The sequence below is a fragment of the Chaetodon trifascialis genome, chromosome 23, assembly GCF_039877785.1.
Source record: "Chaetodon trifascialis isolate fChaTrf1 chromosome 23, fChaTrf1.hap1, whole genome shotgun sequence".
NCBI lineage: Eukaryota > Metazoa > Chordata > Actinopteri > Chaetodontiformes > Chaetodontidae > Chaetodon > Chaetodon trifascialis.
Genome location: NC_092078.1, coordinates 17,692,886 through 17,717,228, shown reverse-complemented (window position 1 = coordinate 17,717,228; position 24,343 = coordinate 17,692,886). Strand labels below are relative to the sequence as shown.

Sequence of the window (24,343 nt, the reverse complement as noted above, 5' to 3'; positions counted from 1 at the left end):
CAACTCCCAGTCCAAATCCAAATCCAGATACTTTTGTGAAATTAACAAATAGACAGTAGCTTTGTGTAAAACCACCAAAGTACAGTCAACATTGTGTTCTGCATTCCAGTTGATGACTTCATTGTCTTAACGTCACCTCGGACTCAGACTAGGCAAAATAATGAACTGAATAAACCGAAAGATAATTGACAGATGAGTCCATAAGAAAAGTATTTGCTAGTTGTCCCAGATCAGAGATGTTATTGGTGATTCTGAGGTCTGGAACCAGCTTTCGCAATGTCCGCTCACAGATTTAAATTTCAACCATGACAGTAATCAGGAAGCTGGATACTGTGGATTGTTCAGTTTTGCATGATCTTCTGAGGTCAGTATGATTTTCTGCTTATGTCCATGGTCACGATCTGTCGCTTGTGCCTTCAGCATCCCTTTGTGACGCAGCTGTTGACCCGTAACCTGATCATTGAGCTGCTGGACATGGCCAGCAACCCTGAGCTCCACACCACCCACATACACAGCATGGACGACAACGAGCTGGAGGTCAGTACTGCAGGGAGGTGATATTTACTGTTACAGTGCTTAATCAAGCATTCAGAAAGTAGTGTTACTATGTGACTGTTCTGCATGCTCACAGCAAAGACATGCTGGAGGAGAGAGAAAGGCAGATCCAGTGTTTTTGCTGGATTCTCATATAATTGTGATGTGTTGACAGGTTGGGGAAGTGGCTCCTGACAAGATTCAGTCAGCAGGGAAACACCTGCCTGTTGAGAGGACCCTGTCTGAAGAACAATGTGAGGACACACCCATATCCACTCACACATCGACACATTTTGAAGGAACACTCGGACATTGTGGGAAATTGGGAGTTGTCTACCCATTCTTTGTGTTTGGCTCAGCGTGTCCTGGAGCTGTGTCTGTAATCACACTGAAATGAAACTGATATTGACTGGCTGCCGGAAGAATACATTCCAAAATGAATAGTTCAACATTTTGGGAAAAACACTTATTGGCTTTCTCTGTATACACAAACAGAAATGTAAAAATGAACGTGTGGTTTCAGGAAGAGTTGGATGCTGTAACTGTCCCAGTAGCCACAGTTTCCCAAAGTCTTGTCGACACAGTGAGGTTGGCAGGTTTGGTAACATTGTGTTCATACAGACCAAAACCAAAAGCTGTGCTCACTGGTATTTGGCAAACTGAGCTATAGCCAGTTATGCAGAGCAGATGGACTGACTGTCCAGCAAGAAAAAGTTTGTCCAATACATCAGTTTATGACAAAATACCTGCAAAATACCTCTGCAAACCAACACTCACGCTCATCATTCCAGTGAATAGATCATCCACATATATCTTAAATATAGCATAGTAATACTTGCTTCTCGCAGTCACTGTATGTGCAAGCGCACTTGACGACTGTGCATGCAACTGTATGCATGCATGTCTAAATATACTGTATGCTGGTTGTACTTGCTGAAGAGTGGCTTCATTGTCTGCTATGACTCCAGTATTCAGTGCTGTAATCTCCATAATATGAATGAGGACAAAAGCCTCTCAGTCAGCCTGCTGATGGCTGCCCTCGTCCTGTAAGCCGTCCACACATGTGGGACGGAGGCTGCGTCAGAGGATGGCACTGAGGAACATGCCATTGGTGTGTGACAGACAGTGGGACGTCTGTGCACTGCAGTGACTTCATGCTGCTGCACTGCCAACACGGTTCTTGCGGTGTGTTTCTGGTGCATCAATCTGGCTTCACACTCTGCCCAGTCCCATGTCACAAATCAATGTGCTGCTCCCCTTACATACTGCGTGCTAGTCAGAGACACACAAACCACAAACACATTTAACACCTGCACCTCGGTTTGACCAAGATGGGCCTTTGAAGGCACACGCTGCTACCGCCATTACTAATGTGTCTGCAAAGGCTATTGGCAGTGAGAAGTGGCACAAGCAGAAAATTCAGAGCATCAGTGAAGCCCTAAAGATTCAAGTCTGTCCACAATTTCATCAAAATCCATTTAATAGCTGTTAAATTCAGTTGAGCTGAGTTTCAGTTTGGACCAAGGTGGTGGACCAGCTGACAGGCAGACTGGCTCTGCTAGAGCCATGGTGCTAGCAAGGCGAGAAATGTCTAATAACACCCAGCTCGACTCTAGTTTGACCTTTGTTTAACCAGGCAGCTATCAGTTAAGATCATTTGTCAGCTAACATCCTAGCAGGAGGCAAATGGATCAAAAAGGTGATGAGGAAAAAAACTAATAAAATAAGCACATGAAATGCAGAAACAGTCACGCAGCAACAAGACATCATCATGCTGCAAATAACAGAGCCCCAGTGAAGAGGTTAGGGAAGCGGCTGCCATCAGCGGTGTCACTTTACTGCAGACATTTCAAATGAGCTGTCACCAGCTACTTTACCAGGCAGTAACAATGGATCCTTTACATGTTGCCTGCTGCTGAACCACAGATTGCTGGAAAGGTGGAAAAATACAGTGTATGTAGTTTATAGTAAAACATGCAGAATAACTAATAGTTGTTTGTTTGATCATTACAAGTTTAGTGTTTGATATGCATGTGGAAGACATTTTGCTGTCAGCTGTCTAAACTCCTCAGAGTTTAAATTTCAAAAGGCAAAGAAAATAACTTCAGAGACTTCTCATATCAAGTTATACACTTAAAAAATACAAGTTAAATCTAACTAGCTGAGCAGAGACAGGACAGCTTGTTTCCCCATCCTCAGCTTCAAAGTCAAACTGTCAACCGAGAGTGACACTCGCAGGCGGTGTGAAAAGCCTGCCCCGTCTCTCCTCAAAGGCACGTGTGATGTGTTGCAACATGAAGCGGTTACATGAAGACTCGAAAGTGAGTCTGAGCGAGACGCCTAAACGACTTTCTCAGCCCTGCACGCTCAGTCATTTTCTGCATAAAGTTGCCGTGATTGTTATTTAATGTGTTGAATAAGTGATTGAATGCTATGAATAGAGGCACTTCAAAGCTACCACCAAAAAGTGTAACATTACAGCCATGATCTGTGTCCAATCCGAACAATTGAAAACAGTACAGTATATTTAATGCACTGCCTCATCAGCTTCATTGATTTTTGTGAATATCTGCTTATTCTGAATTTGATGCAGCAACACATTTCAAACCAGTGGGGACAGGAGCAACAAAAGACTGGGAAAGATGCGGAATGCTCCAAAAACAGCTGTTGACATTAGAAATGTCACCGTGTGTTGTCACTGCACCGTTGCCGTGTCGTGCTCAGCTGCTGTATGGATTCAGCTGCACACCAGTGTAACATCGTGCTCGCTCATTACAGACTTGATAGGTGATGTGTGGTTGCAGAGTGCATCCGGTGTCCAGCTCCAACTTAGGTTAATCAATGCACTTGACAGTGAGTGCTCGTCAATAGTGTGAGCGCCAGGCCTGGATTGAGTGGGAGCACGTTGGCCTGCTCTGTGCTGCCTGATTAAACTGTGAATCCTCCACCACACTCACTCATCCTTCTCATGTTCTCTTTGCAGTTGACCAAGTGAAGTTTGGGCCTCCGCTGAGGAAGGTCACAGAGCCATATCCTGATTTGGTAATGCACTTTTTCTTCAAAATATCTTGGTGACAGTTCTGTACACTGATGACATACATGAATGTAAGCAAAGGCTCTGTTCTGGTTCCCCCTTCAGCAGGGCTCTTATGACGATGACTGGAGTCTTTCTGGAGATGAAGACAACTCACCGTAAGACTGTTTTCGTCTTCACTCTTCTACCTACATTCTGTATTGGGAATATTAGGGTTTTTCTTTTGTGGAGATGTCACTGCTGTACAGGAGGCCTCCCTTCAAGTATTTAGTCATTAACCTGAGGACAGCAGTGGAAAAACTTCCCAAATTCCTCTCTTCCATCAACAGTACATGATCAGTTATTTTTTTAACAGTGTCCAGTAGTGCCCCCAAATCCAAAGATTTCCTCCCTGCTTGTGAAATGTGTTGATGTCTAAATCCCCAACAGTAAACCGAGCATAGATGAGGTACATGGGACTGATTTTACTCATCAGCATGTGCTTGCAGGTGTTGAGGAGCACTGCTGCATTAGAGAAGAAGAATGCATGAAATGAAATGATGAACTGTACTACTTAAAAGAGTAATACTACTGTAGTACTCTTTTAAGTAGTACAGTTTACTTTGATCTATAGAACCCCATTCATTTCAAGTAAAACTGCTCACTAGTCACACATGCCAAAAAAGTTATTCAAGCTTCCATGTTTGATCAGGAGAAATCAGTAAACTAATTAAAAATAAAATAAAGTTGTTAAATTATTTGGTGTTCGCAACAATAAGAAAACTGTATTTTGTCTGTGCTGGTATGACTATAAAATCTCCTTTTGGGTAAGTGAGAGTTATGTGATCTGCAATTCTACATGTGGCCACAACATCAAAAGTGTCAAATTAACTGTATTGATTTGGGGCAACTATTGGACGCTATAACAGAATCAGAGAGAATGTGTTGTGATTAATGAGAGAATGGGGTTTTAATCCTCAGTGTTTAAAAGAATGAGGTGTTTTTGACTGACTTGGACCCTCTTTAGTTAGACTGGTTTAATTGGCTGATTAGTATGTAGTAATTGTACTTATTGAAAACAGTAGGAGTAGTAATAGCAGTATTCCTGATATTCCGAACAGGAGGTGTATGAATAGCAATGGAAAGAAAAGTCATGGTAGCAGGATTAGGTTAGCAGTAATAGTCGTAGCACAAATTACAACTATCTTTGTAGTTTTGATCAATAATATTAACATTGTACTCACCAAAGTAATCTATGCGATCTGGGAACACTGTGACATCCATCCATCCATTTTCCTCCTCTTATCTGGGATGAGATCACAGCTTCATCAGGTTAAACATCGTCCTCCAGACGCCCCTCTCCTGCTCCTCATCTGGGTCTGAGGTGTTCACAGGCCAGATGAGATATGCAGTCCCTCCAGTGAGTTCTGGGACGTTTGAAGAAACTGGTCAGGAAATAGACATGCAAGTCAAACCCTAAGCCTACCTGTTAGTCTTTATTATTACTGCCTGCATGACTCATGAGCATGGTATCCTAAACTCCTTCCTACGACCCTAGTTAGCAGTTAACTTGGTGAGTACAGTGTTATCATATTTGATAGCAATGATGGCCAGAACTGAGAGAATAAGATACAATAAACTGGAATGAAGCTTTAAATTGGCCCTAAATATCTGAGCCTCAGTTCAAATATCAGAACTGTTGGGCCTCAGAAGCCGACAGGAGTCCCCCTCTGGTTCCTTCCCTCTCATTGTTATGGGCCATTCAGGCCCGTAGTCAGATAAACACCAGGTCTTCCTGTTGCAGGAGCCTGTTGGAATGTGTGGAGCAAGCTCTGCAGCTGAGGTAGGCCACGTCCATCAACTCCAGCCTCTCCTAACAGCAGTGTCCCCATCCCTCTTCAATTCACCTGAAATAAACTGCTTGTGATGATTTTTTTATGACGTGAATATCAACTAATGCCAAAAATCTTTGATGAAATCAGTGGGTTTGTGTTCCCTCTCCACTCATCCCAGACCCCAAAGTCCTGCTGTACTTCTTCACAAACTGGATGTGGATACTGCTCAGCACAAACCCACTGGTTTTCAGCTTTTTGGGCTTTTTGTCTGCTTTTTTTTGTGGTGTTGCCTCGAGGTGTTCATTCATGTGCTGCTGTTACTCTGCCCTCAGCATCTTCAGCATCTGCCTTTGTTGTCCAGCTTGTTGTCATGGTACTTGATTTGGATCTCATCAGATGACTTGATTTTGATATTTTGAAGCCTGATCAGGACGCTGTTGCTCCCTTGTCTTTCAGGAGTTTAACCATTAGGAGGGCACCATCTACTGATGTGAGTGATAACCATGCAACCATGAACGGATGAATTGCATACTGTGTACTGGCTCTGTCCAAGGTTTGAATACGATACACCTGGAAAACAAGCATTAGTTATACTTAAGAATGTCAGCATGAAGACTGTACAGAACAGAAGAAGAGATTTATTTTGCCTAGAAATTAAACAATAAAACATTAAAGGCAAAGGAAACTCAAAACAGGTGTTTGTAACCTGTTCATCAGTTCTGTAAGATAACAATACCTTTTCAGAGCTTCTCTGATGTTCCTTTAACCTGAACCCTTTCAGGTTCTCTTCATACTCTCTCTTCTGATCAGATGTCCACTGATATTAAATTCTATTTTTTTCTATGTCTCATGGAAGTACCCTTGAATAATGCACTTAGTTATTGGAGACTAAACAACTGAACACATATTGGTTTCAGTAGCACAGAGTAGATTTTGGTTTGTTTGTTTGTTTAAATGATTCATTGTGTGATGGTTTCTTTACACAATGTAATGTATGTGTTATTTTAGTTGTTTTTTTGTTGTTGTTGTTTTTGCATTTTTGCCTTTATGTGAGAGCTGATGTTAAAGAAAGACAGGAAACCTGGAGACAGAGTGACATGCAGCAAAGGTCCCTACTAGAAATCACCATGGATGGTGTGTCATGTGCTATATGTTTTTTTAATGGGCTGCAAAGGCTGCAGATCACCTACCATGTAGCAGGACTTGGGTAAATGTAGTTACATTCCACCACTTAAGTACAAATTTGAGGTCCTTGTACTTTAATGAGAATTTACATTTTTTGCAACTTTACCTTCTATGCCAGTACATCTGAGAGAAAAATATTGCATTTTCATACCCTTCCTGTCGTGTGAAAACCATTTATCACCAACTTTTCTGGTAAACTGAAGGATGAAGTGTTCTGTTATGATTTGAGAAAACTCTCTGACTTCTTAAACTAAATAAACTATTGAAAAACCAAACGAAGTCCGAAAGTTAAAGATGACACAAATCTTTCTGTAATATTTTGAGCAACATTACATTTTAATTTCCATCTTTTACAGTTTATATTTATATTTACTAGAATTAAAATGGAAATATTTTTATATTTAAAGGTTTTTCTCTTGAAATCAACAAAATTTTAGCTTGTTCGCATTTTAACAAGTTCATGTGACATGCTGATATTTTTCATGTTAGTGTGAAGTGTAGCATGTAAGCAAGGTGTGTTGCATCTCTGGGGCTGATGGTAATTAGATTTAGAGGGATCATTTGATGATTTGAAGTGAAACAGAATTATTAAATTTGATGCATTTCTGGTCAAAAGACAGAGGTTCACTGAAGTAATCCAGATTCCTACTCTGGAAACTGTGAATGTTTGTAGTAGGAGTTATGAGTTATGTGTTTGCTGGTGTTTTTTCAGGGAGGTAGGAAGAGTGGTTTGTTCAGCCCATCTACAGCCTCCCTGCCAGCCTTCAGCTCTTTAGCTCCCAACGTCGAGGACAGAGACCTGACCCTAAGACCAAGCTGTACTCTGGGCCCTGACACTGCCATTACTGCTGACTCCACCTCCACAACAGGTACAACACATCAGCCAAGCCTGAGGTCTGAAGTGTGAGGCAAAAATCACTTCCTCTCACTGTGTCTCCTGTTTTTGTCAAGTGTTGCCCAGGTGCTCAGCCACACAGGACATCAGACAGCGCTGCAGTGACCCATGTCTGCCTGTGGGGGATGCTGTAATAGCAGAGAAGAGGAAGGTTACCTCTGTCTCCTCTCCAAAGAGAGAGACACCGCTGTCACCTGAATGGAGTACACTGAGGAAAAAGACTGAGGACTCTGTGAGTTCAAGCCAAACATCTGTCTCTCATATCAGTAGAAGCTTGTGTGATTTGCTAACCGAATAACTTCCTAATGAATAAATGTCTGTCGGTAAGAGGACAAATCATGCAACCAAGCAAGATGTTGATTTGTAATGGATCTCATGTACAGTTTTTATCATCCCCTATGTTTTGTTATGTGTAACCTTTGACATTTCTAGAGGGCTGATTGTCATGGACTCCCTCCTACCCCTCAAGTCCATGTAAGTGTGAAATCTAACAGCATGTGACCTACAATAAAAGCTGACCAGTGGGAATACCATGGTGACTAACAAGATAGGCTTCCTTGCATGGCATGATACAAGCTGCACTAGGAACTAGTAGAAATCAAGCTGATGTTTTTTATAGCTGCACCATTCCATCAAATGATCATGTTTTCGGATGCTCCATGCTTCTGTTTATGCAAAAACAAATACAAATTTCAACCTCTATATTTGGTGTCTTTGGAAACCTGAGCACTTAGTTACTGCTTGTTGGTATTTGGAGTGACTTATGCGCACAGTAGCCTAGTGCAACTTATTATTCTAATAACCATTCATGCTGTATTTGTTAGAAAGGATATTACTCCAAAATTGAGGGGTCACTATAGCCAGTGCAAATCATTAGTGAGTCAGCTGCTGTACTGGTTTTGTAGATGGGAGCCTGCTTCTCCAAAGTCTTCAACGGTTGTCCTCTTAAAATCCACTGTGCTGTCACCTGGATTTTACCCAAGACAAGAGGTAAGACTACAATCTACGTATAATGTCTCTTACTCAGCTTAATGGATGTAGTTTTTGCTTAACACAGTGTTAAGTCAGCTGTGCTCGATATCTCAACAATGGTACAAGTAACAACAATGTCAATGCACATTCATATTATATCCTCTTTTTTCCAACGTGTTTCCTACTTAGATCAGTATCTTATTCTTGGGGCAGAGGAGGGTATCTACATACTGAACCTTAATGAACTTCATGAAGATACACTAGAGAAGGTAAGCAAAGGATGCATCTATATATTGACTGTTCTGTTGAAAATGTTACTTATGACCAAACCTAGAGGGAGTGATTGAGAGGCAAAGATTGACTGATCCTAACCTGAGTGGTTCTATTCATTAGACACCATACTGGAGCAAAAGGCGGTTCATATGTATACTGAGTACCACCTTAAGACTAAAGATCAGAAAGGAGACTCTGGCTCATTGTGGAACCTCAGATTCAGGAGGAGTCATGTAGAATGACTCCCTGAGGCCTCAGGGAGTCTTGTTGGGGAAATACTGTGGACATATTGGGATTGATGGGGTAGTTGCTACAAGCCACCTGGTCCTTGTATCTCTGAAATGAGAACTGGTCACATTCTGAAAGTAAATCAAGCGTGTTCTAGGTGGATGATGGGCTCTACCATGGTTATGGTTGCAACAGTATGACAACCGTATGGAAAATTCCAAGGTTTCACAGTATATTATACTACACAATTATTGTTGTGTTACGACCCTCTGATAGAAAAGGCTAGGGATAAAGGGAAGCAACACTTTGCCGTGATGTTAAAGAGCAAAATGCTGTTTATTGTTTAGTGAATCAACCCACAAAAAACACAAGCAAGGAATAACAAAGGGAGAGGGCGGCGGGTGGCGGCAAATCATAAAACAAACAAAATCCACCTACGCCTATCCCCAAATCCACCCCAAAACTACCATACAAAGAAAAATTAAAGAAGAAATTGATCTGTCTACACTGTTTCTAACCTCGACAAAAACACAGGGGAACAGCCACCCATAAACCTAACGTGCTAACAGAAAAGTTACCTGTGGTGTGGTGCACGGTGATGTGTGAGAAACTCAATAAACTAACTATAGCGCAGCTCCCCAAACCTAGTGCCTCAGTGCAATTAACCAAACCGAACTGACTAGTTGACCTAAACACAAACCTGGATCTACACCGGACTTACGAGCAATAGCAATATTAATAGTCTTTCGAAGAGGCACAACGAGGCGAACTGTTGAATGAGAATCACAGCCGCGCTGGGCGGCGACGGCACACTCTATTTATAATGTGCGCTAGTTCCCGGATTGGAGAGGGCGCTATGAATGGAGGGAGGAGAGACCAGGTGGAACCACGGGATTGGTCAGTGCACTCAGCGAGGGGACAGGTCCGGGACGGTCGGGAGGCATCTCCAAATCAGGAGCTGCCGCAAAAGGGAATCACTGATGACGTCACAGTTCCCACGCTGCTGAGCTGGAGATACTTATGAATGAATGAGTTAAATGGGATCAAACACATAACGCCCATAACAGTTGTTATTATTATTAGTTACAATGAACTTTGAAACCAGTGTACCGCTGCAACCCTCACCAAGGAGTGCCCAGTTCAGTGACCTCTTTTGATCACATCTCTGCGTTTTGTTGATGATATAGTTCTGCTGCCGTGATAAAACTGTGACTCCCATTGTGCAGTGGGTTGGTTTGTAGCTGAATGGGAAGTCGCTTGGATGGGGCCATGGTATCCTGCTGGTTGGAATGATTTCAGTGAAAAACAAGTGGAAGGAACCAGTTGAGGTGGTTCAGGTCTCTGATCAGAACTCCTCCTGGATGCGGTGTTATGAATTGTTTTCAAAGAGCCACAAGGTCAAGCATCTGTCTCAGCCTATTAAGATCATAAAATTCTTCATCTGTAGTAAAAACACCCAAACTGGTGTTGTGTTGTGATTACCTGATATTTCAGCAGCAGTTGAGGTGCAGATGTCTATCGTGTATCACATTGCAGCACATGGTCAATATGAACTCAAAGGAATCGCTGATGTTGATCATCTTTTCTTTCCTCGCACAGCTGCTCCCTCAGCGATGTACATGGTTGTATGTTATGAACAATGTGCTGATGTCTGTGTCAGGTAACAAATCTCGTCAAATGTCAGTTTTTTCAGAGACCAAATAGTGCTGCATATTTTCTGTTGCTTCAACAAAGTCTTCATCTTGCAGGGAAGTCTTCCCAGCTTTACTCCCACAGTCTGACGGCTCTGTTTGAACAGAGAGGACATCTGCAGAAGAAACACGGCAGTCTGTCGCTCAGCACCAACCGCTTCACCGAGAGGATCAACCCCAGGTCGGGCTGGACATGATTTAGCCTGTAAACATACTGGAGGACTGGCAGAGCTGTAGGCCTGCTGATAATAACAGTGTCATTCTTGATTTTACCACTGGGTGGCACCAGAGTTAGACATTTTACACCTTGGCTTTAAATGACCAGTGTGTGAGATTTAGACGCATCTATTAGCGGAATATCTAATATTATATGTGATACTTATAACTGTGTTTTCATTCGTGTCTAATCACCTGAAAATAAGAATCATGTTTCTGTGACCTTGGAATGAGGTCCTCCTCCACAGAGTCCACCATGTTGTGTCACCATGTTTCTACAGTAGCCCAGAACAGACAAACAAAACACTGGATCTAGAGAATGCCTTTTGCATTTTTTGTTTTGAGTTTCGCATCCACCATAGGTTCACTTACATGCTTTACAATCTGCAGCCTCACCACTAGATGTCACTAAATCCGACACACTGGTCCTGTGAGCGACGGCTGTGTTGTTTGATGTGTATTCTCTCTCAATCCTCAGAAAGTTCGCCATCTCTGTGAAGATTCCTGACACTAAAGGTTGTAGGAGATGTAGTGTAGGTAAGTGATGCACAATTTACTCTGCAGGCTTTGTATGTTTATTCTGTAATAACAGACTCTGCACCTTTCTTCTGTCTCTCAGCAAGAAACCCGTACACAGACAGTACGTTTCTATGTGGGGCAGTTCCAACTGGCCTGGTTCTACTGTTGTGGTATGAGCCTCTGCAGAAGTTCATGCATCTAAAGGTTTGTATAGAAATGTTGCACTTTAAATGGTCTTCAATGAAATCCAATGCTTTGTGCTTTTCCAGTGGTTTGTCTTGACAGCTATGGTAATATGTAATGTGTAGTATATTTTTAGCCAGGCTAACTTCATTAAATCAGGCTACACATAACAAAGGAAGATTCAGTTAGTTCACGCACACCGTCCTCTCCCAACAGTTCCTCACTGTGACACAGTGAACAGGAGTCAGTTTGACTTCAGAGTATCTGCACAGTCAACATGACAGGTGTTTCAAATGAACTACAGTTAAAATGAAGTTAGTAAAGAACCTGTTTAAATGGCTGTTTAATGGCTTGTTATATGTTCACATGTGCTGCAAACATCACAGTTTTTTTCTCCGGACCTCAGTTTTCTTGATTGTGACATTGATGTGTTTGATGTCTCAGGACTGTCTATAACGAGCAGTTTCAAACCAGACTTGACTTCACACATCAGCTCTGATTTAGCTTTATGGAATGGCATGATCCTGGTGAGTTTGTTATGCTCATTCAGGTCAGACCTTTTACAATAAGCTCTGCTTTACTGAGCCAACTTCATAAGACACCCAGGTCAGGTCAGGTTTACTTATTTTTTGTCAGTCCTGCATATTCCTGGTGAAACATTGAATACTTGTCCTGACAGGTCACACACACTCTGACATGACTTTGTAACTTTGTAACATGTAACCTGTATCATGTAACCGTAGCATCATGTAACCTGACTCTTCCTCTTTGTGTTGCCATCTGTTTGACTTGCAGCACATAGCGATTAGGCTGCCAGACTCTCTGCCAGTGTTTGAGCTGCTGGTGTTGGTGACAGATGAGTTTCCTCAGCTGTGTGTTGGAGTAAGAGACTGCAGTAATGAGAAACGCCCAATCAGCCAACAGCTCAAGTTTGATATTATAGAGCTGAACAGCACCCCGATTTCAGCACCAGGTAGGATGGACTGCTGTGCTTCTCCTCTGCCTGTTTAAGAGATCTGCTTAAACCCTCAACCAAATCCTCCCCTCTGTATTTGTGTCTGCAGATAGCGGAGCACTCAGGGCAGCACAGGTAACCCAGCTGGACAGAGACACTGTTCTCATTGCTTTGGAAAGTAAGTCAGTTGCATCTCAACACACGTTCAGAATCCTCCAGCCATCTTTCATACTGAGTCATAATGTGCGGTCTCACTCTTGCTGCTCGTTGGACAGAAACTGTTAAGATTGTGAACCTCCAAGGGCTTCCATCGAAAGAACTGGCTGCTGAGATGGTCTTTGACTTCCCCATTGAAACTCTAGGTAGAGACAATCTTGAAAAACAGTGAATGAGACTTGATGTTCCTGCCGACAGTTGAGTGACACGACATGTTCTCACAGTCTGCTTACAGGACAGTGTGCTGGCTTTCTGGAAGCATGGCCTTAAAGGGAAGAGTTTTCATTCAAATGAGGTGATTAAGTGCAAGATTTATGTCACACTGGGACTGAGCTGATCATTGTTTGTCATTTGGTCAAAGTCGTATTTGCAGCGTGTGTATAAAAAGGTGAATTTCACCTTTATCTGCAGGTAACTCAAGAAATTACAGACGAGACTCGAGTATTCAGAGTTTTGGGAACAAACAGGTATGTTAACACTCATATGACAATATCAGTATCGTTCACTGGTGAAATAGGAGCAGCAGTGCTGCTTATTATAACATGCTATATAGTAGGTGCAATATAAATACTGTCAAAGCATCAAAAAGGTCAATCTGCAAAGAAATGTACACAGTCTGTCTTGAAAAACTGAGCATTTCTTTGATTGTGTTTGATTCATGCACCCTGGATGAGCTGTGACATGTTTAGCCTCTTTTCTTCTTTTCTTTTTACAGGGACATCATTCTTCAGAGCACACCAACAGAGGACCCCTCAGCACTGAGCAACCTGTACATCTTGACTGGACATGAAAGCAGCTACTAAGAGACAATGGGTCAGTGTCTATGACCCTGCAGTGGAAATGATATGTCCCTGGACTGAAGCTGCAGCAGACAGCAGCACCAGCTGATGACACACTCTCTGCTGTGAATGACACATGTCAGTATTTGATTCAGATGCTTGTCCAGGCTAAAGCTGTAAAGTTGTTGGGCAACATATAGTACATACATAAGACAGGCATGTCAACATGCTAAACATGTTTCTAACTCTTGGGTTTGCTAATTAAAGCTGCCAAAGGCAAGATTTTCATGTAAAGAATTCATCTTAGTGGCCAAATCCTCAGCAGGAAAGACAGCTCCACTCCCTCTGACTGAGATGCCGTAGATCAGCTGCTGTCACTGTGGGCTGTAGACCGTAGGACAACATGGACACAACATCATGACAGCACACGTCATTTTCTGAACTGATGTTTTGAAGCCTTTATTGTTTGCCACCATCTTTGTCAGTTTCTGGAACCAGCGCATGAAGAAGCTGAAGTTTTAGGCAGTTGGACGTTGTCTTCACCGCTCAGCCATAGAGGCTGCTGACACCGGTTTCTCCACACAGTAATTCACTCACATCATGGCACCGCAATCCTGAGAAACTCCTCCTCTGAATATATCCATGTTTGCACTTAATGATATGGAAGCCGAAGTTTGGCATTCAAGTAATTAATAGTAATTATTCAGGTAATTAAACCCAAATCGAATGGACGCAGTGCTGTTGTCAGTGCACATTATCATCCAGCCTCAGACCTCTCCTCCTCTGCCAGATATTTCTTTGATCCAGCACCCATCCCATCGAGCACTAGGACTTTTTTTTTTAATCATCTCCCATCTCTACCGTCCATCCTGAACATGGCATATATCACCAACCAAAGGAGCACTAAATGATTTCAGCTGAGGGTTATTCCTCACCCTACAGCGGAAGCCTTTTGGCTCATTCCACCCATCTGGTGCATTGAGTAAAGGAATGTTTGCTCTAACGTCAGACATTCACCGCTGGGGTGAAAAGAGGACATCAGCTGTAGTAAATTCATAGTTGATAGTGGATCGCATAATCCCAACCTCTTTGTGTCCCCCTGGTCCATCCTTGAAAAAACTTTGAAGAAATGGTGAAAGTTGGGGTGTAAATCTGAACCTAACACTATTTTCAGGTTCCCTTCAGCTTTCAGCACTTTTACATTTCTCATATAAGACTCATGGCAATCTTTGTCATCCCACTAATTTATGATGCAGCAAGGGTTCATATAATGACAGAATACAAAAGGTCAACATCAACAATAATAAATCAGATAAAGCTTCTTTTACCATTTTCTGAAAATCTGTCAGTGAAATGTCAACAGTTTCAGTTGGAATGAGGCTTTTACTGGGAAACTGGATGTTGTTTTACGCTCACCAACAACTGACGAGGTGTTAATGGGAGCACAGATGGAAGGAACTCTTGACAAGCTGAAGGCCGCTCAGAAAACTGAAATCTCTGTGCTGTTCCTTATGAAACAATATATTTAGACTGTCAGCTTGAATGTCACAAAAAGTGTGTGTATCCAAATGTATATTTAGCCAAGACCATGTGAAAATCACATTTCAGTGTGAGAGACTGCGTTGCCACACATTCTGTGCCACCATGTCGACAGAGCTGAGAATAGAAACAGTCCCTCTGTTGCTGTCAGTTATCCAAACGACTTTAACCAGTTTCCCCCTCTTCCCCCCATCTTCTTTATTATTAATTTAACTCACACATAGGAAATGAACATTTGATTACATGTGGTGCCATCGTAACTGAATGCAGTTCAATTGTGCTTCAGCTTGTTTGATGAACGTGCAGATTCCACTACATTAGTTTTGTGTGTATTCATATTTATGGTATTTATGGAAAGGGACATGTATAAGTAACACTCACCTTTCCCTGACAGATACTTGAAGACGTAATATGCATATGGCTATTTGTTTTTTATGATGATTTTATTCTTACTGTGTATAAATTTCATGTATATAACAATACAGTATGCTCTTACAATGTGGAGGGTTGTAATATGTGAAATAAAGATTTTCATTTCCTTTGACACTGAAGCAGATTTAGTAATCTTCCACATGAGTCTGTTGCAGTAGCTCAGGCTTGGAAACCATGGATGCTGTGTCGTCCAGGCTAAAGAGGAGAGGGACCCTGCAGCTTGTTATCAGCGCACAGTTTAAAAGCCAGCATCCGTGATGTTATGGGGGCATCAGTGCACATGGCATGGGTGACCTGCACGTATTAATGCTGATTCAGATACTGCTTTTTAATGTTAACAGGGTGGAGCTAAAGATGGAGAAAACTTTCCATGACCAAGTACAAACTTTTTATTTTCCCTAAAGCAAAGGATGTTTCTAACATGAGGCTGATTCAGCCAAACTTCGCAGAACTTTCTGGGAACGTGAAAATAACATTGGTTTTTATGTTAGAAAACTTACCATTTTAATATTAAGGGAACATATTGTAGGAATGTCACTAAATGTTACCCCAACCAAAAGATTTTGCTCTCTGGGTGGAGAAGGAAGACAACCTGGCAGGTCCACACTCAGCATTCCTGCAGGAAATCCAGAGTTTCCTGGACAAGAAAGAAGAAAAACCTCCCTCCCAACCAGATCAGAAGGACGGCTGAAGACAGGACAAGATGAAGAGCATGTGATGTTTCACTCAACACTACAGAAGTAGCTCCAGTGTGCTGTGCTAAGCTAAAGATAACATGACAGACTGAATATTGGTGCTGTTTGACAATATTATACCGAATATTCCTGAGTTGTTTTGGATGTCAGGGCAGAACTGTGGTGCTCCTGAGAGTGGACGTCAACCAACTGAAGCTCCAGCACCACAGCAGTCCACTGAATACACTACTCACCTTTAAGCAGCAGACCACTTCAAGACCGCGTCAGAGAAGCTGGAACACTTTCACTCGACGTTATGGAACATGGTCCGTTTGCCCTCAGTGGTGTTAGGCTAACATGAAGCTTCTTAGATACTGAGTCCATTGCAGGCATCACAATATTTGTATGAGCTAAAATGCTTTCAAACAGCTTCTCCACCGGGAAGTTATATGTATAACAGTTATATGCAGTTATATGGATAACTTTGTCAAACCCAGAGCAGAGTTTTTGAGATGAGTCCAGATTTGAGCAGCTCCTACACATCAAACAGGCCTGAGGATCCATCACAGATCAGGACTTTGACTTTGGGTTTCACTCAGTGTGCATCTGTTCCATCATCTCTTTATTCTAAACCAACGTTGTGTAGTGACTGTGGGGAAAGAGCCCTTAAATGATACTAAATCCAGCCGCACAATGTGACATTGACTTCCAGTCCCTCTTCCAGTGGGCTCATGCAGATCCTCAGAGACTGTAGCTGCTGTCACTGAAGAGGTACCAGTGCCACAGGATTACTGCATGTTTACAGTTACAGGACACATGGGATGATTTTCTCCACAAAGAAAACAACAAGTGATTTACACCCGTCAATCAAGACCAGGTCACTTGTTGGATCATTAACATAACTCAATTTAAAGTCTGGGCTGCACGGTGGCGCAGCAGGTAGTGCGCGTGCCTCACAGCAAGAAGGTTCGATTCCCGGGTCGGGCCTTTCTGTGTGAAGTTTGCATGTTCTTCCCGTGCATGCGTGGGTTCTCTCCGGGTACTCCGGCTTCCTCCCACAGACCAAAAACATGCTCATTAGGTTGATTGGTGACTCTAAATTGCCCCTAGGTGTGAGTGTGAATGGTTGTGTGTTTGTGCCCTGCGATCGGCTGGCGACCGGTCCAGGGTGTACCCCGCCTCTCGCCCGTTGACAGCCGAGATAGGCTCCGGCCCCCCCGCGACCCCAAAAGGGATAAGTGGCATAGAAAATGGATGGATGGATGGAATTTAAAGTCTTGACAAGCACTTAGAGAACATTTCCATCTGAACATCAGGCCAAACTGCCATGTTGGAGGAGCGATATGAAAGATATTGACTCAAAGTTATTATGTAACATTAAAAATGTCTGAGTTTTGTAGCAGACCACAGCTACATTCATAGCTACATACCACAGTAACATTCATTTAGGTTTCTTAAAGGATGTAGTTTGATTTGCTGTGATATTTCATTCTTTCGGCAGGCTGTGTTTTTATAACAATAATAATAATAATAATAATAATAATAATAATAATAATAATAATAATAATAATAATAATAATAATAATTCTTCAGTTTTATATACCGCTTTTCTAAATACTCAAAGCTACTTTACAATATAAGAAAAACATTTAGACAACGACATTAAACATCAAACAAAACACATCACTATCGCAGTAGACAACAGACAAAACATTAAGAGAGAGAGGATGGAAAGACGACAGCGGAAAAATGAAATTGTAGGCAGTCCTGAAAAGATGAGGTTTAAGCTGTTTTTTGAATGAAGGGAGTGAGTCAGAGTTCTGGATGGCCAGCGGCAGGGAGTTCCAGAGGGCAGGGACAGCGATGGCGAAGGCTCTGTCCCCCAGGGTGCGGTATTTGGTCCTGATGATGGGGGTAAGGAGGTTGCCGTCAGCAGAGCGGAGGCGGCAACTGGGGGAGTGACGATGGAGGAGATCAAGGTTGTTAAGGGCTTTGTAGGTGATGAGGAGGATTTTGAATTTGATGCATTGTTTTATGGGAAGCCAGTGAAGTTGACGGAGGGTGGGAGTGATGTGTTCTCTGTGTCTGAGTAATCGGGCAGCCGAGTTTTGGACATGTTGCAGTTTTTGAAGAACAGTGGAGGGGAGGCCATAGAGGATGCTATTGCAGTAGTCGAGTCTGGAGGTGATGAAGGCGTGGATGAGTGTTTCAGCGGCTGAGGAGGAGAGGCTGGGGCGAAGGCGTGCGTTGTTGCAGAGGTGGAAGAAGGATGTTTTGGTGAGGTGGTTTATGTGTGACTTGTAAGAGAGTGTGGGGTCCAGGATAATGCCTAGGTTTCAGACCGGGGGGGGGAGTGGCAGAGTGTCCATCAATGCACAGTGAGAAACTCTGGGAGGAGGGAAGGGTGGATTTAGGGCCGAAGATGATGATTTTAGTTTTATTGCAGTTGAGTTTGAGGAAGTTGTGGTTCATCCAGGTTTTGATGTCGGTGAGGCAGTTGGTGAGGGTGGAATGAGTGACAGGAGTGATGGCAGTGGTGGTGATGCACAGCTGGGTATCGTCAGCGTTTTTACTATGTTGATGGGCTTTGGTTAGTTTGGAAGATCTGCATCGGTCAGACACCTTTGGCAGGTGGTGCTGTAGAGCAGACGTATCAAACTGACAGAACTGTTAGTAGAGTTGAAGATATTTGATGGAGATTTTTGTCGCTGATACCATAAACTTACTGTATCCTAATGTGAAGCTTTATTTTGTCATCCTAAAACAGAAACAAAGTCTCCTTTAAGGCTGCTTTCTGTCACATTGGTCAATAATCACTGTTTAGGGACCAGCTTGCTGCCAGATCATAGAATACAGTAGCTAATTCTTATTAGCAAGACTGAGACTCACAGACGTCCAGACTGCAGGCAAGGGACTAATCAAGCTTCCACACAAGATTAACAGGGGAAAAGCAGTTGTTTACCTTGATCAGCTGTTGTCAGCTGTTGGTCTTTTTACAGTGTTTTCATGCTTTCTTGCCGAAATGAAGTCTCTTAAAGTTATTCAGTGAGTATCACCTGGAATATTGTGGTGGCATTACAACATTACATCTGTGTTGTTGAATCATCAACAGCTGAATTGAATTTCCCTCTCCCAGGACGGACAGACGTGCAATACAGATGTGTGTACAGAGCAGAAAAATGACACTATACACGGATTACAATGACTACATTTACATTTTTTTTTTAAACATGTGGATTATAAACACCATAAAGACCTTTTCTAAAAAGATGACTGAAGGTAAAGCTGCTCCTGCTCATCTTTGAACTGTTTCAGTGTAGTCTTACAGTTGAGGAAGAGGCCAGCAGAAAGGCTTTACTGCCCTCTTGTGGTGAAAAGATGTGACAATCATCCAGCTTCATCAGTCTAACCTCTAACAGGACTTCCATGAATATGGATGGATCAGGCAGTGAGGTTACCACTTTAACTTTGATTGTGTATGTCAACTTCACAGGAAGCGTTGGAAGGCAGTTTAACAGACCAGGTCGAGTTTGACTCTCTTGGCTGACACTTGACTGGGACAACTGTTCAGAGCTGGTGCCTCTTGTCCCTGGAGTTGTTCCCTCGATGATTTTAAACTTTTTTTTTGGTGAAATTTGAGAATGGGCTGAACTTGTTGTGGCAGGTGGAATCAGGGAGGGTGAAGCTAGAGCAGAGGAGCAGTTTATCACAGACACTGATTCCTGCCCAGAAGAAGGACAGTGTTATTCTATTGTAACAATTTCAGCAAGAGTTTGATTGATGCACTGCATTTTCATTTCCATCTTACCAGAAGAACTTAGCAAGTTAAAGAAATAGGATACAAGATCTGCTTATTTGCTTACATGAAAGCAAGGCAAGGCAAGGCAAATTTATTTGTATGGCACAATTCATACACTAGGCAATTCAAAGTGCTTTACAGAAGCATAAAAATACATTAAAATCATACAAATCAAAGAAAGAAAGAAAGAAAGAAAGAAAGAAAGAAAGAAAGAAAGAAAGAAAGAAAGAAAGAAAGAAAGAGATTAGAAGAGAATAGAAAAATAAAAATAAAATACAATTAAAGGAAAATTAAAAACAGTAAAAGACAATAATTTAGCATTTAGAATGATTAAAATCATTGAGCAGATATATTTACTTTAAGTAAAAGCTGTAGCAAATAATAATGTTTTCAACCCTGATTTAAATGAGCTGACAGTTGGTGCAGACCTCAGGTGTGCAGGGAGAATGTTCCACAGGTGAGGAGCAAAATAACTGAAAGCTGCTTCACTTTGTTTGGTTCTGATTCTGGGAACACACAATAGACCTGTCCCTGATGACCTGAGAGGTCTGGATACTTCATATGGAGTTAATAAATCTAGAATATATTTTGATCTTAGACCATTTAATGCTTTGCATGCTTTGCACCAACAGTAAGATTTTAAAGTCTATTCTTTGACTCACAGGAAGCCAATGTAGTGATCTGAGGACTGGTGTGATATGGTCCATTTTTCTGGTGTTTGTAAGGACTCGTGCAGCAGCATTTTGGATCAGCTGTAGTTGCCTAATTGATTTTTTGTTTAGGCCAGTAAAGACTCTATTGCAATAGTCCAACCTACTGAAAATGAATGCATGAACAAGTTTTTCCATGTCTTCTTTGGACAGACAACCCTTGATTCTGGTTATATTCTTCAGGTGGTAGTAGGCTGATTTGGTAATCAGCTTTAAATGGTTGTTAAAATTCAGGTCCGAATCAATAATTACACCAAGATTTCTGGCTTTATCTGTTGTTGTCAGTGACATGGAGTTAAGTTGAGCACTGACCTTTGACCTTTCATTTTTGGGGCCAAATACAATCACTTCTGTGATGAGATGAGTGATTCCACTCTTGGGTGTGTGTGTGTGTGTGTGTGTGTGTGTGTGTGTGTGTGTGTGTGTGTGTGTGTGTGTGTGTGTGTGTGTGTGTGTGTGTGTGTGTGTGATAAATATGAAGCTAGCATCAGCAGCCCATTATCTTATCTTAGCACAAAGACTTGAAACTAGGGGAACACACAGCAAGCCAGGCTCTGTCCAAAGGCTTCAGTGTTGGGTTGAAAACCCTTTTCTGCCTTCCATTTGGCATCTGCCACCTCAGATTTGCCCTCCTGGTGCATTTTACAGACACAGCCATCCCCTCCTGATAGACCCTGAAGAGCTTTGCCAGGCCATAGACTGCAACAGCTCAGAATAAAAGTATGATTTATAATGAAGCATAAAATCACGGGTCCTTACTTGTCATGACTGTGAAAGGCGTCCAGGGAAGGACTGTAGGTTGATGTGGGCCAGAGAAATGTGTCTGTTTCTTTTCACATTTCCCACCAGGAGTCTGATTTGATTCCACCAGACCGACCCTGAGGATGAGAACAAAACACAATATTCAAGAGGAGGAAGGCACGACTGTAGGTGGAAATCGAATATTAAGACAGTTTTCTCCTTCAAACAGAACCCCAGGCAGTAATAAGAAGCAGCCAAAGATGAGACTGTCCACAAAATTGTCTCCATTCATCCCAGTTTCACTTCAGCTTGGCATCTCATTTTCTTTGCTCTGTGTACTCATGATGCTGCTTCATGGTTGAAGATGCTTGCAGCAGAATGTAATGCCTTGACACAGAAGATACAGAATGATGTCACAGCATGTGAACCCAGTCATTTGTTTTTGATCAAATAGGGTACAGGAATCAGCATTTTCACAGGGTTTCCTTCTTACAACCAAATCCATGCACATCCTCATTGAAGAATCATCAAAGATAAAGCTCTGTCTTCATTGGAGAAACGGTGAAATCATTGGAAAAAGGCTTCAGGCTTTCAGGCACTCAAAAAGCAGATATGATAATAACACAAATGCACGGCTCTGTCTCACAAAGATATACGCCTTTCATACAGGAGACCTACAAGACAGTCAACAGCTGTCCTAAACTTCTCAGTCATCAGTTTCATTTCACGTTGGATACAGTAAGTTACATTTTGCCATAGCAGTCCACACTGACACCTGAACAAGTGTCTTTTTAGACACCTATCTATACAGCTGAGTAAACCTGTGCACTGTTTAGTTCTGCAAATTGATGGTTGGGCTGTGGTTGTTTGGTAGCAAATGTAGACAAGACAAACAATATATCCATGGCAACATGAGACACTGAAACACATGAGCCAAAAAGGACAATGGTGGCATCTGAAATGACTCCCTTAGATACTCTTCACTATTCCCCACATGTTAAACACAGTCAGACAGAAGTTAGCATTGTGCACCAGTGACAGTTGTAGTGTTCACTTAACTATAGTTTACATCTATTAAAAGTGCTGTGTTATGTGGTTTTTAGCTAAAAGTAGGATACCTGCTATGGACACTAATGTTTCATCACACCGTGTGAGTTTTTGAGGGCACAATATAGTGCAAACATTGGACACTTAAAGTAAGGAAACTCTCATCACATTATGGGCAGTAAATATAGCGCAGTAGATAGCAAACTAATTTCTGATGCAGTCAGCGACATATAGTATTGTTTGGAATGAAGGCAAATGCGGGGAGCCATTTATGTAAATGTGTAATTATGGTGTAAAAGGACAAGTTCAAAATAATCTTCCACAGTCTCTTTAGTTATTCACTGAAGCTTAACTAGTTGTGTGTGTTGCGCTCACAAAGCCGGCCTGAAGGTGTGAGTGTTGGGCACCAGACGGAGGATCTCGTCTGTACCTCTGTAGCCACTCAGAATGGTACACTGTCATACACCACAGAAACATTCCTCCTGAGTACAGCTGTCAGGTACTAATACTGCAGGGTTTGTGAGCAGCTGTGTTCTTTAATCTGATGCTTACATCGAGACTCCTGACACAGCGTTCATCGAGATGCTCCAAAAACTCGCCATGAATGTTCCAAATGACCTCAATCCCATCAAAGGAGAGTCTGATGACTGGGACAAATGCCTTCTTAATGCCCTAAAGACACCAAGATCAGTCACTTGCACTGTAGAGAAAAATGACCTTTGACTTGTCTGATGAATAATACAATATATAATGAAGCGCTTCTCTGGTTAACTCATATGTCTTTGACCTTGTGACCCATGTGACCTCAGACTGTGGATCAGTTTTCTGGATTGGATCAAGTCAGCCTCTGTGGGCAGATCCTCGCTGATAGGACCTGTGATCCCATACCTCTCAGGGATGCCTGGGAATGGTGGAGCTTGGCTCTTAATTGGACTGAAAATGGACATTTGTATGTTAGTGAAATAGTCATGCAACAGTCATGACATACAAAGTGGATACAGACACAGCCATATCAAGAGGAAAAAGGTGGAAATATAAGGTGACTTGAGCCAATTCCCATCGCAAGGAACGGATCCATACCAGTAAAAATCTGAGCAAAAAGTTGTCAGTTGCAGATGAAGGTCTCGTCCTTTCATATATGTTTCATCTTATTTGAGACATACAGTACTCACAAAAGGTTAGAGATATTTGGCTTTCTGGAAAAATTTCAGGATGAACCTAAAATGCACTATAACCTTTACAGGTGAACTTAATTTGACCTTCTCTAAACTTTTGAATGCACGTGTTCAACTGTTCAATGTTTCAGTACTTTTTGCACAACTTGCTGTTCTCAAACAAGGAGCTGAATGGCAAAATTCAGAACAGCTGTTTGATCCATGAATCGACCAGTAAAGTTCCTGGCTCAATTAGAATTGGTATTTAAACAGTCCTCTTCATCATGCTGTCCACATTTTGACATCAAGAGACCAACACAACACCTAACAACTGATCAACAGTACCTGCGAGGCTTCAAACAGGAAGTTCTCAGAGGGAAGTGTCCACTGAGCTTAGAGTGTCAGAGTGTCATCAGCAGGTTGCAACAGAGATACAGAGAGACTGGAAGAGTGCCCCTGCATGAACAATACAGGCCTAATTTCATCTTCATGGACGACAATGCTCCAGCTCACCGAGGTTGCATCATTAGGGAATGGCTGCTGGAGAGTGGGGTACCTCACATGGAGTGGCCTGCACTTTCTCCAGACCTGAATCCCATAGAAGACCTATGGGATCAGCTGAGTCACTGTGTATATACTCGAAACTCTGTACCCCAGAACCTCAATGACCTGAGGGCCGCCCTTCAAGAGTGGGATGCCATGCCTCAGCAGACAATAAGTCGACTCATGAACAGCATGAGACGTCGTTGTCAA

The 24,343-nt window shown here is 42.3% G+C and overlaps 1 protein-coding gene across 4 annotated transcripts in view; it reads left to right on the top strand.

Annotated features, from left to right (window-relative positions):
* map4k2 (mitogen-activated protein kinase kinase kinase kinase 2) overlaps nucleotides 1–15,580 on the top strand; it is a 31,569-nt gene extending 15,989 nt beyond the window's left edge. Inside the window, exons 12-32 of one of the 4 annotated variants that reach the window (XM_070993301.1) lie at nucleotides 421–537; nucleotides 710–788; nucleotides 3,518–3,576; nucleotides 3,674–3,726; nucleotides 5,352–5,390; nucleotides 5,839–5,872; nucleotides 7,280–7,436; nucleotides 7,519–7,694; nucleotides 7,895–7,936; nucleotides 8,368–8,452; nucleotides 8,624–8,703; nucleotides 10,535–10,595; nucleotides 10,684–10,807; nucleotides 11,321–11,379; nucleotides 11,462–11,565; nucleotides 12,340–12,517; nucleotides 12,609–12,677; nucleotides 12,775–12,861; nucleotides 12,940–13,010; nucleotides 13,127–13,182; nucleotides 13,431–15,580. In XM_070993301.1, the coding sequence (XP_070849402.1) occupies nucleotides 421–537; nucleotides 710–788; nucleotides 3,518–3,576; nucleotides 3,674–3,726; nucleotides 5,352–5,390; nucleotides 5,839–5,872; nucleotides 7,280–7,436; nucleotides 7,519–7,694; nucleotides 7,895–7,936; nucleotides 8,368–8,452; nucleotides 8,624–8,703; nucleotides 10,535–10,595; nucleotides 10,684–10,807; nucleotides 11,321–11,379; nucleotides 11,462–11,565; nucleotides 12,340–12,517; nucleotides 12,609–12,677; nucleotides 12,775–12,861; nucleotides 12,940–13,010; nucleotides 13,127–13,182; nucleotides 13,431–13,518 (1,818 nt within the window). In that variant the 3' untranslated portion in view covers nucleotides 13,519–15,580. The remainder of the gene's footprint in view (nucleotides 1–420; nucleotides 538–709; nucleotides 789–3,517; nucleotides 3,577–3,673; nucleotides 3,727–5,351; nucleotides 5,391–5,838; nucleotides 5,873–7,279; nucleotides 7,437–7,518; nucleotides 7,695–7,894; nucleotides 7,937–8,367; nucleotides 8,453–8,623; nucleotides 8,704–10,534; nucleotides 10,596–10,683; nucleotides 10,808–11,320; nucleotides 11,380–11,461; nucleotides 11,566–12,339; nucleotides 12,518–12,608; nucleotides 12,678–12,774; nucleotides 12,862–12,939; nucleotides 13,011–13,126; nucleotides 13,183–13,430) is intronic. The other 3 variants (XM_070993302.1, XM_070993304.1, XM_070993303.1) reach the window with 3 other exon arrangements.
* The last annotated feature ends 8,763 nt before the right edge of the window (nucleotides 15,581–24,343 follow it).